The 14,059-nt window shown below is 36.3% G+C and overlaps 1 protein-coding gene across 4 annotated transcripts in view; it reads left to right on the forward strand.

Moving 5' to 3' along the window:
- LOC121322850 (neuropilin-2-like) overlaps window positions 1-14,059 on the forward strand; it is a 141,929-nt gene that overhangs the window by 77,762 nt on the left and 50,108 nt on the right. The window contains exon 1 of one of the 4 annotated variants that reach the window (XM_041263274.1): window positions 8,646-9,393. The exons of 2 other annotated variants lie outside the window; for them this stretch is intronic. In XM_041263274.1, coding sequence (XP_041119208.1) covers window positions 9,321-9,393 — 73 coding nt within the window. In that variant the 5' untranslated portion in view covers window positions 8,646-9,320. Of the gene's footprint in view, window positions 1-8,645; window positions 9,394-14,059 lie in introns of those variants that run through there. One more of the 4 variants, XM_041263270.1, reaches the window with a different exon arrangement.

A 14,059-nucleotide genomic window follows, 5' to 3' on the forward strand; every position in this document is an offset into this window, starting at 1 on the left:
TGGATTTCAGCCTCGTAATAGATTAATTTCCGCCATTGGATTGCAGGATTTATACATTTAAATCTACAGTACTTCCCAAACTGATATGGGAGTAATGTAAACGTATATTAATAAGGCATTGTGATGCAACATGTCTGCAAAATAGAAATAATCTTTTCGGTTTCCTTTTTTGTGTGCAATATCAGGTTTATGCATGGGGCCACATCATTTACAATCGGTGAAATGCTTGCTTCAAGCACTTTGCTGGAAATGTTCTTTGGATTTTTTTTTTTTTTTAATTCACAGAAAAGATCTTCAGTGAAACACAAGTGCATAGCTATGAAAAAAGTGCAGGAGTTATTTTCTGATTGTGTGAACGTTTGCATTGAACTTGTGTATTGACGAGTCAGAATGTAAGTTTTGCCCATTACATTAAATGGAGAATACAGATGAGGCAGAAAGGCAATGGACTTGAATTATGACCAACAGTTCATTTAATCCACTACATTTTTGCTTTTGCCAGAAGAGAGAAACCTGTATTCAGCTTAATTCATATGTATGCATTTCTATATGTGTTCTTCCCATGGATTGCCATAAAGGAGTTTTCCAAAGAGCTTTGCCTCTATGACTCTTGAAATGAAGGTCTGGAATGAGACAGATGTTACCATCCTCTCAGTCAGTACACAGCAATACACGCTCAGGAATCAATTAGGCTGCATAATCAGCTGCTAAACCCAATGGGAATGAGGACTGCCTACTCAAACACTGCAATAACATTATCTACCAAATTAGAGTATATATTTTCTAAGCTGTTTCTAAATTGGCATTGGGTAATATTGAAGTTGCTAATTTGCGAAGTTTAAACTTGTGAGTTATTTAAAAGAAAAAAAAAAAAAAAAAAAAACTTTTTAAAACGTTTGTTATTATGCTTTAAATAAAATGTGGTAATCACTTGATTGTTCTAGGCTGCTTTTAAAGATGCTAGTTGAGAACAGGTTCAGTATCAAATTAAATACATCAAGCTATGTGGATAAGGATACATGAAGGACGTTTATAAAAATACTGCTGCAAATGTGCTTGCTCTTCTGGACAAAGAGGACACATGATAAAAACACACAAGGATGGCATCTACATATGCAAACGATCATGAACACCTGTTCATTATCTTATCCGGTCTGGCCAGTTGGTTTGTGAGGTTAAGCACCAGCAGGTTGATTTCTGAAAATGGGACCTCTTCATGGCATACCAATAAATGATTTGCATTATTTTAGTCTTTCTTTAAAATGAGTTTTTCAATTCGTTTACTATATATATATATATATATAAACAGTACTGTGCAAAAGTTTTAGGCAGGTGTGAAAAAATGCTGTAAAGTAAGAATGCTTTCAAAAATAGACATGTTAATAGTTTATATTATCAATTAACAAAATGCAAAGTGAGTGAACAGAAGAAAAATCTACATCAAATCAATATTTGGTGTGACCACCCTTTGCCTTCAAAACAGCATCAATTCTTCTGGTACAGTTTTTGAAGGAACTCGGCAGGTAGGTTGGCCCAAACATCTTGGAGAACTAACCACAGTTCTTCTGTGGATTTAGGCAGCCTCGTTGCTTCTCTCTCTTCATGTAATCCCAGACAGACTCGATGATGTTGAGATCAGGGCTCTGTGGGGGCCATACCATCACTTCCAGGACTCCTTGTTCTTCTTTACGCTGAAGATAGTTCTTAATGACTTTCGCTGTATGTTTGGGGTCGTTGTCATGCTGCAGAATAAATTTGGGGCCAATCAGATGCCTCCCTGATGGTATTGCATGATGGATAAGTATCTGCCTGTACTTCTCAGCATTGAGGAGACCATTAATTCTGACCAAATCCCCAACTCCATTTGCAGAAATGCAGCCCCAAACTTGCAAGGAACCTCCACCATGCTTCACTGTTGCCTGCAGACACTCATTTGTGTACCACTCTCCAGCCCTTCGGCGAACAAACTGCCTTCTGCTACAGCCAAATATTTCAAATTTTGACTCATCAGTCCAGAGCACCTGCTGCCATTTTTCTGCACCCCAGTTCCTGTGTTTTCGTGCATAGTTGAGTCGCTTGGCCTTGTTTCCACGTCGGAGGTATGGCTTTTTGGCCGCATGTCTTCCATGAAGGCCACTTCTGACCAGACTTCTCCGGACAGTAGATGGGTGTACCAGGTGTATCATATGTCTTTCATCTGCTGCAGTAAGTTTCCTTGGCCGACCACTGTGTCTAGGGTCCTCAGCGTTGCCCGTTTCTTTGTGCTTCTTCAAAAGAGCTTGGACAGCACATCTGGAAACCCCTGTTTGCCTTGAAATTTCTGCCTGGGAGAGACCTTGCTGATGCAGTATAACTACCTTGTGTCTTGTTGCTGTGCTCAGTCTTGCCATGGTGTATGACTTTTGACAGTAAACTGTCTTCAGCAACCTCACCTTGTTAGCTGAGTTTGGCTGTTCCTCACCTGTTTTATTCCTCCTACACAGCTGTTTCTATTTCAGTTAATGATTGTGTTTCAACCTACATATTGAACTGACGATCATTAGCACCTGTTTGGTATAATTGTTTAATCATATCCCTGACTATATGCCTACAAAATCCCAGACTTTGTGCAAGTGTACCTAGAAGAATTGATGCTGTTTTGAAGGCAAAAGGTGGTCATACCAAACATGGATTTGATTTAGATTTTTCTTCTGTTCACTCACTTTGCATTTAGTTAATTGTGAAATATAATCTATTAACATGTCTATTTTTGAAAGCATTCTTACTTTACAGCATTTTTTCACACCTGCCTAAAACTTTTGCACAGTACTGTATATAATATATAAAATCAATCATTTAAACATTTCATTCAATAATGTAGTGGTTATAGTTTGAATTGCTTTATGGTATGCTTTTAGTAAAAAATGTAATGTATTATTATTATTATTATTATTATTATTTAGTCATAAACACCTGGTACCACTTGTGAGAAACATAAATTGAAACTGTAGGAGAATCTAGATTTGTCCAGTAATTCCTATATTGTGAATTTGTACCCTTCCAATATTTTGCTAACAATATTCCATTTCATTCTTTATCCTGCAGTTACTAAAGGGATTGTGATTTTGGCAGGGAAACAGCTTTGCCCTCAGGACCTGCACTGCAATGTAATGGGCAGCTGGGATGTTTTGAAAGCATAATAAACCAATGTGACACATGCATATAAACTTAGTAATGGGATCCCCTGTCAAAGCATCTGACAGTACTAGCTATGTACCTGAAGAAGACGACAGGGTTTGCTGTCAGAGTACCTATAACACAGCAGTAGTAGGTTACTGCAATGTACTGATTTTGTACTGAAGGATTGCGGCATTATGTTGCAGTTAATAACAGCACAGTTATAAAGTACTGAGGTGTTGAAACACTTGAAGTAATGCCCGCGATTATATATTGCTGTAAGACACAGTTAAGGGTTATGTTTTAGAAACACAAACGCAACAGACCGCCGTATTTCACGAGCTGTGTGCATCTTCTCAGTCAAGCTCATGCACTAACAGTAAACGATAAAGATCGCACGTGTAACCACCAGTAGATTTTTTGGTTTCTCATGACTTACACTGTAGCTCCTCTATTCCAAACGAAGAACCTATTTCACAACAACAAAGAAAAAAACAAGTAAACTTTCTCCATACAGCAGCTGAAACTTACAGATAGCTAAACTGACATTGTGTTAAAAGTATCGTTAGAGTTTAAAGATACCACACCTGTCAACTCTCCCTTATTTGCAGGGATTCTCCTGTTTTTTTGGACACGTCTCCCTGACAAGTCTCGGGACAGATTTTCTCAAGTATTTTGCTCAAAACTAAACCCCGTTGTCAGCAAACCTGTCTGTACCAGTTTTTACTGGTGCGCCATAGGAACAAGAATGATGATGTGTGTGGTAAGCACAAGAGATCACAAAAACAGCAAAAAGACAGCGACGCTCAGAAAACCAGCGATTCTGTAACATCTTTTGTTGCCAAAGGAAAAACGGAGATCAAGAAAGTTACATATGCAGAGACCTTTGAATGTTGTGAGTAGTAGAATCTATAGTAGACATGTTACCAGACTCACAAATTCCAAAGTAGTATTAGTAAGCGTTTCTATTCCAATTTCAGCATCAACATGCTTTAGAAATTCAGACTGATTGATAATGTGTTTATATACATCAGTAGTGTGTTTTGATCCGCCACATACCTATGTGCAGCGTAATGAATAACATTGCAATACCATGTTGTTATGTATTTTGGATTTTTAATTTTTTAATTTTTTTTTTTTTTAATGATGGATTTATTGAAGTTAGAGGGTGTTTTTTCTGTTTTAGGTTTGTATGATTTGAAAGTAACAATGCGAAGTGAATATGCTTTGCTGTCGAGCAAAATCTATCACAGTGGACCTGTTTACAATGTATTGGCTGCTGCCAAATCAGCCACATACACTACAGTACAATAAAACCACAGGGGCCAAGAAAGATTTTGATTGTGAAGCACGTCATTGGTTGTTTTTCTGTTTATATATATATAATTTTTAAAAGCATTCTGAAGGAAGTAATAAAGTAGAATATGTTTATACGTTTGTCTTATGTACCGGTAGTATTCATTTCAATTTAGGCCGCTAAAATTTCATTTTTCTTTATTTTGAAAACTCAGTGTTGACAGGTATGAAGATATAGTGAATCTTTTATCTTCTGAAGCCACATAGTTCCCAATTTTTAAAGCGACCCTCCCTTGCTTCCCATTTCCTCCTGTGGCTGATAGCGGGACTTTAAAGAAATCTAAGTGCACTCTTGCTCAAAAGGGTTATTGTGGCGTGGGAATTTCTGCAATACAGTCGTTTTAATGTTATTTAAATAAGAATTTATAGAACTCCTTTGGAAATGAAAAATCTCTATAGAGAATGTATAGAATGCTATAGAATTTATACATGATCTCAATGGATTTTCTATAGAAAACATGCACACCTTAGATTTATTTTTAAATTCAATAGAATCCCTATGGAATTAACACAATTGTATAGATTTTCTATAGAATTCCATTAATATAAATCTAAGCAGTGTGACATTGTACATACTGCATATATTAATTCGTATTAGATACATAAATATGATTGCTGGTATTGGGAGAAGTTATTCTATTAGATTTCCACAAGATTTGTATAAAAAAAAAAAAAAAAAAAAAACCACCGAACAAACGATCTTAATCGTGATAGGATTAACAAAACCATATTAGATTCTTTGTGTATATATTTTGTTGGACATAGAATGCTGTTCAATTATAAAGAGAGCCTGGCGATTTCTAAGCCATTCCTTCCACTACGGCAAAATTATAATTGTTAATTCAACTCCTCTGAGGCCGGTGATAGCAGTCAGTTTTGTACTAGTCTACTATATACTACAAAATCCAGCGATAATCCCTTTACACAAAGGCAGATGAGAGACGTCAGTCTGCAAACTATGAAGTGCTGCTCTCTTGTAGTGGAGCTAATGTTTTTATGGTTGCAGTTGTTTTGCAGCTTTGTGTGCGCGTGTGTGCGCGTGTGGTGGTTTCTTCTTCCCCAGAGGGATTCTTTCATTCTTTCTTCCCGTTTTGTTCCCCTGCTTCCCAGGCAGCTCTCCTGGCTGCAAGCTGCCCCCTGATGGCTCGAAGCTACATAGCGTTGGAAATGATCGCGCTCTGAGAAATGTATAGGCTAGTTGTAATTATACAGTACTGAATTGTTAACATAGGTATAACCTGTTGAGTCAATAAAGTCAATACTGAGGCTTAATTGTAAAGATCCCATTTACAAACAGTCATGATTGATATAATGTTATATATGTCCGCCTAAATATCCCTTGTGGTAAGAAATGTATTTGATTTGCATAGTACATCTACAGCAGTAGATTATAGTCAGGTATACACTGTGTTATGAAGAAGGTTAACATTTGAATAAAAAAAATATCTAGGAATAAATTGTAAAACTGAGTGAAATAGTAAAGTAGCTATTAAATCCATAATAATAATAATAATAATAATAATAATAATAATATATAGATTTTTCTTTTAAGATTTGTGTTCCAGACAAGACTTTTTTTTGTTTCCTGTGGCAATAGCTCAGTGTTTTAATAATGCATTAATAGTGTAATTTACTCCATGTCCTTTTTAGCTATTTTCGTAAACATCAGAGTGAGTGTTGGTTAGATTAGAGGATTTGAGTAGAATTGTTATAATGCTCAAGGGTCCTAAATTCAGAGGATAAAACAACTTTACAGAGTGCTCAGCATAAAAGGAAAAGATAGCTAGAGTTTATTCTAGCAAAGGAATAACCATCCATTACCAAACTGGAAAAGCGAATTAGAATGGCAGCTGTATTCTTAGAGCTGACGTACTAATTTACTATTTTAGTTTGGTGAGGGTACGTTTCTGATGAGACCAAAAGTAATTACAGGGTCCGGTTTTTACTCATGCCGATTCTATGAAAAAGAAAGGGCACTTTTATGTTCTGAATTACGTATTAAAGCAGTAATAAAAGCAAATTATGGTCTATGCACTGCCCCGCACAAAAAAAGCACCAGTCATCATCACTAGTTAGTAAGATGGACCATGTGCTGAAGTGACAACAGCCTGGACACGCCTAGGTGTGGAGTCTACAAAATGTTGGAAGGTCTTCTGAAGAACAAAACCAGGGACTATACGTCTTCCAAAGCCTTAAATAGATAGTTCGGAGATTGTTGGATTGGGGTGCTCAGATTCATTGAAGTCAATCCCAGAGTGCAACAAAGGATTTGAAATGGACAAATTGGGCAGTCAGGTGTACTTATGTGATATAATTTGTACCCTGATTACACAGCCTAGCAGCTCTGCAATAAAAGCATAAATATTTCCAATGTAATCAGACACTTTCCTCTGCAGTTGGGACATCCAAAAGGATTACCTGCCTATCCATTATTACAGATCAGACCCTGTTCTTGGACTGTGCAAGAAAAGGACCATATACGAATTAATAGTTTATAGTTTACCTTTATAATACGTGTCTGGTGACGGGGAGCTGCATTGTCTCAGACAGGGCAAGTTGGTTTCAATGTTTTCATTTGATAAATATAGCCCAGGAATTCAGCTGATTTGATTTTAGGCTTCTGTATTCTCTTTCCTCAGTGGGCTTGGTATATGTTTATGGTCACATGATGTTAGGTTAGTGCTTCTTGCTGGTTTGAAGCTGCTAGCTTTGATGTGTGATGTGTGGCAGAATGAAAAAAATGTGGCGTTCAACCCTGCTGTTTTTTTTATAGAGTTCAATTTTAGACTCTTGGGCCTGCTTTCGACTTTTCTGGTTTGATGTGTGTTTCACAGAGATTCCAGCTGCTAGATCCAACAGAAAGATTTCTCTAGCTTATCGAAAAAAACTATATATATATATATATATATATATATATATATATATATATATATATATATATATATATATATGGGTGCCTATCCTAATTATTTCAAAACCTACTTGTGTTACAAAAACTACTTGCTGAAAACGGTCAACCCCAATGCTGGAAAAGAACATTGCAGAGTTCTCCTCTAAAGCTGTATCACTTTCCCAAAGCCACAATTCTTCATAAAGAATGTCAAAGCTGGCATGTCTGTAATTTAAAAGTCCAAAATAAAAGCCACATTTGCAGTAGCTCATTACACTCATTTTAAAAATGCTGCCACGAAGCTCTACCAAGTGCACATGGGTTGATTGCGAGGATTCAGATTTCCTGGGTTTGTGATTAGACATATTTTAGGAAAATGGGTTACAGCACTAGACGCAGGACATACTCCATACAATGGGTTATTCACATAGACAAAGGAAATTCGATTTTGCCATGCAAGTGTTGAATGATCACCAGAGCTCATGATCTTATTTGGACTTTTTTGACCTTGCCAAACAGAAACAAATACGCATTGAGATGCACACGTTCAACACTGACATTCCCAGGTGGCTGCACAACTGTTTTGGGATTGCTGTGTCTTGTTAATTGATATGAGTTACAATGGTGATATGGGTCACGTTCCAGTTCCACTGGACTTTCCTGAATTTATTGTCATTTTTCATTGTCTTTTTGAACTGAGCTAACCTCTTGTGTACCAGAGGTTTCCTTCACATTGTGTTTCTTGTTGGTGTGGTGTTTGCGTCAGTCAATGTGGCAAACATCCTCTCCTAAGAGTTAAATTCCTATTGCTGACTCATGCCCGTTGTGTAATGTTTTCTCTGTCTATTGTTTAGATTCTAGAACCTGTTATAAAGGTTTGATTTCACAAAAACTGTCCCGACTTGCTGTTTTGATCTGTCCTTTGTTGTTCAAAAAATATTAGGCTGCCGTCCATCTATGTTTTTATTTGTGTGTGGGCTAGGATTTTCAATGGATATTTTGCCTTTTTCTTAGTTAAAGCTCATTGACAGTAGCCTATCATATACAGTTATATTGTTATCCAGTTCTCTTGAGGTTCAGTTAAAAAACTGAAAGTAGTGGTGGTAGTGGTAGTAGTAGTATTGTTATTATTGTCTTTCACAGTGTTTACTTATCTAGAACTATTCTTTATTGTTCTAGAAATACAGTAGGTTACCTGCGGTTCCGTATCGGCCCTGCTAGTTTGATGTGTATTTGATCTGTGTGTATTTGATGTGTGTGTATTCATTTCCAACTTCAAAAAAAGAAAGCGACAGTCCGCCTCTTTAATCAGACAGGGGGAGGCGGTCCAAGGCGCTGAGTGTAATCCGATAGCAGCAATGCCTTTATGTATTACAGCCACATGCTGCTGCAGAGCGAGACTCAGAACTCAGAAACAGAGAAAGAGCAGGAGGCAGCAAAAAGCGATCGAGAGAAACTAGACGTCTCTTTAAAAACGAACCAAGGCAATACCGTTCCCAAACTCGATCACCTCGACAACAACAAAAAACAAAACATTGTATCTCCCATTACGACTAATGCAGTATAGTATATCTGGTGACGTTAAACCGTTCTGAAGATTTTAATAACTGTTGGAATGAATCGACTGGGTAACCGAATGCCTCTGTGAACCGGTGTTTGTCAAAAAACATAAACGCATGTGTATTTATTTTTTTTCAGATAGAGGGACTTTTTTTTAGCTCTTAAAGACGTCGTTTTTTTGTTTGTTTTTACTGTGAATCTTAAAAGAACTGTCAGAAGAAGGGAACACATAATTTCTCAAGAGATAGCCACAGACGTAGTTTTGCTGGATACCGCAGTGGTGGAAAGAAGCCTCTCAATGTAAACCGAGTGAAAAGATTTACAGTGAATTGAAAAGGGCGCAGGAGTTTACCCCAACATGGATATAATAATACCTTTAATTGGAGTTTTACTTATGTGCTTTTTAACACCAGCAGTCTCTGGACAAGAAGGTAATGTAAACATCATTCTGATTACTTGAGGTTAGACAGTTCTGTTAAAAGTGTTTTTTTTCTTATTTATTATTATTCTTAAATTGTGACAGCTTGAGCGCCTGTTTGTGCAACAGTAACACTGAACAGAGCTATGTGTCTTATACCATCTGTTACAAATCAAGGGTTTATAAATACATATACAAAAACGTGAGAATATACTTACAGATTTCTATTGTGCACTAAAACAAAATCTTATTTTATTTTTTAGAGTTTATTTATTTATTTGAATTTAATTATTATTGCTTTGCAAGCAACCACAGAGCATAAACCCCAGCTAATAATGCAAAACATAGACTAAGAAAACAGCGCCTTGGCTAATTGTGCGTGAGTCAGGAAGGGCCGAAATCTGCAGAAATCGTTTTCTCTTATGGGAACTGCACAATTTCAACCCATACTTCAAAGTTCAGTATTATGAAGTAAATTAAGTATAAAGTAAAATCAGTCGCCTGTCTATTATTAGAAAACAAAATCACCGGCGGGACGGGGGACGGGGGACGGGGCCCGGGGGGGACTAATAGATTTAGAAATCTTTAAAAAACCTTGACTGTCCACGGTTTTGCCAAAACGCAGCTTTTTCTAAAAGTCAGATAAGTCTATTCACAAAAAGTTGTTTTTGTAACGAAAACATTGCACTGCGCAAAAACCTACATATTTTTTAGGATGTAAAATGACTGGTTTCAAGAAATAACACTCATTTTGTGTGTGTGTGTGTGTGTGTGTGTGTGTGTGTGTGTGTGTGTATATATATATATATATATATATATATATATATATATATATAAGTATGTATATATATATATATATATATATATATATATATATATATATATATATATATATATATATATATATATATATATACTATTTGAATTGACAACGCGACACTATTGAGCTGTGCAGTTATCCCACCCCGGCAGGATTACATTATAAATCAAACGTGTGTTATCCCAGAGAACAGATGATCAAATATGGATTAACACCTCGAGTTAATGATTCATTTTGATTAACTAAAAAACACTCCCAGGATTCGGGATTCCCTTTAAATAACACATTAATGAGTTTAATCAAATAGCAAAAGTTCCCTTTCTAGTAGCGGCAACTTTATTATTACTATTTTAGCAGCAGTTCTGAAAATAATGCTGTAGAATTGGAGGGAAACCCATAGAAAATGAGGCGCTGAACACCGTATTTCCTGTAGTTGATGACTCGTTTCTAGAGATGGTTTATTGCGGGTCACTAATGTCTTGATGAAACTTGAGTCTCCCTCTGAACTGTTAAGCTTTTATTGTACTTTCCCCAATTTATTTCTATGTAAAACTGCTTTGCAGTGAGATAGAGATGTAATTCGAAGTAGATGCCACCATTATGTAGAGTGTACATGAGATGCTTTGATTTGTACATGAGTATGCTAACATTACTTTATTGCACACTACATACGTGAAACATAGGGTAGAATGTTATGAAGGTTTAAATACATTGGCGACAGTAGGCTTGGTTTTGTGTTCTGTGTTTTTTTTTTTTAATTAATTTATTTCAAAGGATGTGATTGTCAGTTAATGTATTAGCAAAATACATACAGAAAATTGATCTTGGTGATGATTACACTGCAAGTTGTAGTACAACGCACGTAATTCCTGTTTAGGTCTTTCGTTATATGGGCTACTTTATTGCAACCAAGTCACGAGAATATTCCAAAACCATAGAAACAGGCTGAGGACTAAAATATGATTATATCATTATAATAATATCATAATATTATAATATATAATAATATTATTATTTTATTTGGCATAAACGCATTTCTCCGTAAATAGGTACCGTTGAATGCACACAATGTCTCGTCATCCGAATGTACCAATATATAATCAAATGAATAATAATAATAATAATAATAATAATAATAATAATAATAATAATAATAATAATAATATATAATAATAGTTGCTGTTGTTGGATATCAGGCGGGCACCCTGTACTAGAATAGAGCAGAGAATACTCAGTCAGCACTCTCTATTAAAATCCAAAGATACCGTTAACAAGCTTACTGTATGTTGCGACTTTTGGCAGAAGAGAAGCTCGAGCAAACCTTTAGAAGAAATACACAGGCCGCTTTAAAACAACCTTTCGTCCGCCTAGTGTTGTATTTTTGTCATCTTATAATAATAGCCTCATCATTTCTCTGCAGAACCAAATGTAATTAAAAAGCTAGGACAGCACTTCATAGGAGACTGAGGATATGTTTTTTGTTTGTTTGTTTGTTTGTTTGTTTTTTCTTAACACAGCAAATTATATTCTACCAAGATGTGTGGCTCAATACATGACAATATTTTAAGACACAGATTAACTTGTTGTAGGTCCATTCAATACCTAGACATTGAGCATTACAGACCCGTTATCGTACGCTGTAACGGTCACGTTACTATAACAACTAACTAACAACTCAGAGAAATGAACGTGAATGTTCTGGCTGATACTGGAGAGCCAGGGGTGGCTGTTTGCTATTAGGCAATAGCCTAGCTGACTGACTGCAGTTGGAAAATAAGAAGACTCACTCAATCTGCTAGAGGGGCGGCGGCGGAGGGGGGGGGGGATTTGAGCAGTGCAAAGTGCTGACATTTCTCGATAGGAAAAGGAAGGAGCCTACGGCACAAACACTGCCATCCAATTGTTGAAATGATATATTCTACAATCTTTCAATATGGACCATTAAAGAGATTTGTTTTAAATTGCCCAATGTCCAATTGTTTTTAACCTGTCCAATCAAGTTTGCATCAATTGATTTAGATGAAACATGTTCTTATGTTTATTTATTTAGAATCCAAATCTCCAGGTGCCTAACATATTGGTCACCGTGAAGTTAAGAACGTTGTTTTGAAGAGAACAAGATGTAGGCTATGCTTGTGTCGATATTTCTTTCAACTAATCAACTAATTCCATAATTAGTTCATTATTTTTTTTTATGATTTCTGAATGAAAGGTTCATTTTTAAATAGTTATATTCCACTATTGTGAATAGGAGAATGTTAAATAAGCTCATCCTAACATTTTCTGTCGAGGTCTGTACCTTTCTTGCATATAAAGACGGTTTCTGTGACGGGGGGAGTTGTGTTGTGAGGGGGGCTGAACTGATAACAATTGATTTTTTAATACCAAGAACTTGATTAGTCCATCGAACTAAAATAAATGTTATTAAGCATACATTTCAGTTTAACCCCTTGAGTAATGTAGTTTCAGCGCTACACTTTTAATATATTACAGTTAGGACTGAGTGCATCTCTTAAAAAATGATCCAAATGTTATCAATTCTTATACCAGGTAATATTTTTGTAGGTTTGATGTGCTGATTGCCATATTGAGCCAGACAAAACACATTGGCAGTTATCAATATAGTAAACAGGAATGCTCCAGACATGCAGGGTGTTGCTCAGTTATACCTTAGTCTACTTGCTATAGTCAGTAGGAGATAGCGCCACCTTTCCTAGACCTGGTTAAGTACGCAGGTTTTAAATTATATGTCACTTAAATGCACATGATATAGTAAGTTCAATTACAGGGTTTGCTAATCAGGTTTAACAATTACGTATGTTCAGATAGACCCAACTATATCTACTCGTTTTGTCAGTTAATAGTATTGATTAGCAATTGAAATTGGCTCTGCAATAAAGTGAACAACAAAACCAGCCACTATTGTGCTTCAGTGTGACAAGACCACCTGCTCCTCGTGTTAAGGAACCATTCTATATTATAAGCTGTGGATGTTGTACAATCCATGCCCCAATATGTCTTTTGTACTGTTGTTTTGTTTTTTAATTATGTGCTGGTTTTGCTTCAAGTAAACCAAGTTTAACACAGGTTCACATTACTATCCACTATACCTTATTGGGGCTTTGAATTGGTTACTCTAGTCCTGGTTTGTACAATTACCAATCCACTAGAATTCCGTCTGTTAGTAATACAAGTCTTTGTGTTGTTTACAAAACCCATTTGTCCCATCACAGCAGCAGTTTGAATGACTTATTTAATAATGAATGTACTTTTTCAGCTATGGCCACCAAATTATTATTATTATTATTATTATTATTATTATTATTATTAAGAATAACACCATCTTACGGTAAGCTGACTGTCACTTTGCCCCGTAGTCTTGTTTGAAATGTCATTTAATCAAACGCACCATTACATAGAGTTTGGTCCGCCCGCAATAAAACTGTTTGTTTTATTTAAAAGAATGTGTGACGCTGATGGCCTGCCATGCAGAAAGTCAAGTTTCACTAACATGCATCTCAATGATGAGTTTCAGATGTTTGCGCTTTAGGGCCAGCAAGGCTTGGATCTTTTCCTGTGAGTACTTCATGTTCTATCTTCCTCTGCAAAATAGTGTGCCAGATATTTGGGATCAAACTAAAGAAGCTGTTCCAGCATGAAGGAAAGGATAAACCACCCGGAGCTCTGAGATTTTATTTACATCCTGAACTACAGCATAAGCAAACAATCGTATTTTGGATGTACAGAACTCAGTTTTTTGCTGACCATGCCTCTTCACTATCTTGTTCTTTCGGGAACAAGAAGCCAACTTTGTGGCTTGGAACTTGGTTTCAGGAGACTAGGTTTCAGGTCACTGCAT

The sequence above is a fragment of the Polyodon spathula genome, chromosome 11 (genome assembly GCF_017654505.1).
Source record: "Polyodon spathula isolate WHYD16114869_AA chromosome 11, ASM1765450v1, whole genome shotgun sequence".
In the NCBI taxonomy this organism is placed as follows: Eukaryota; Metazoa; Chordata; class Actinopteri; order Acipenseriformes; family Polyodontidae; genus Polyodon; species Polyodon spathula.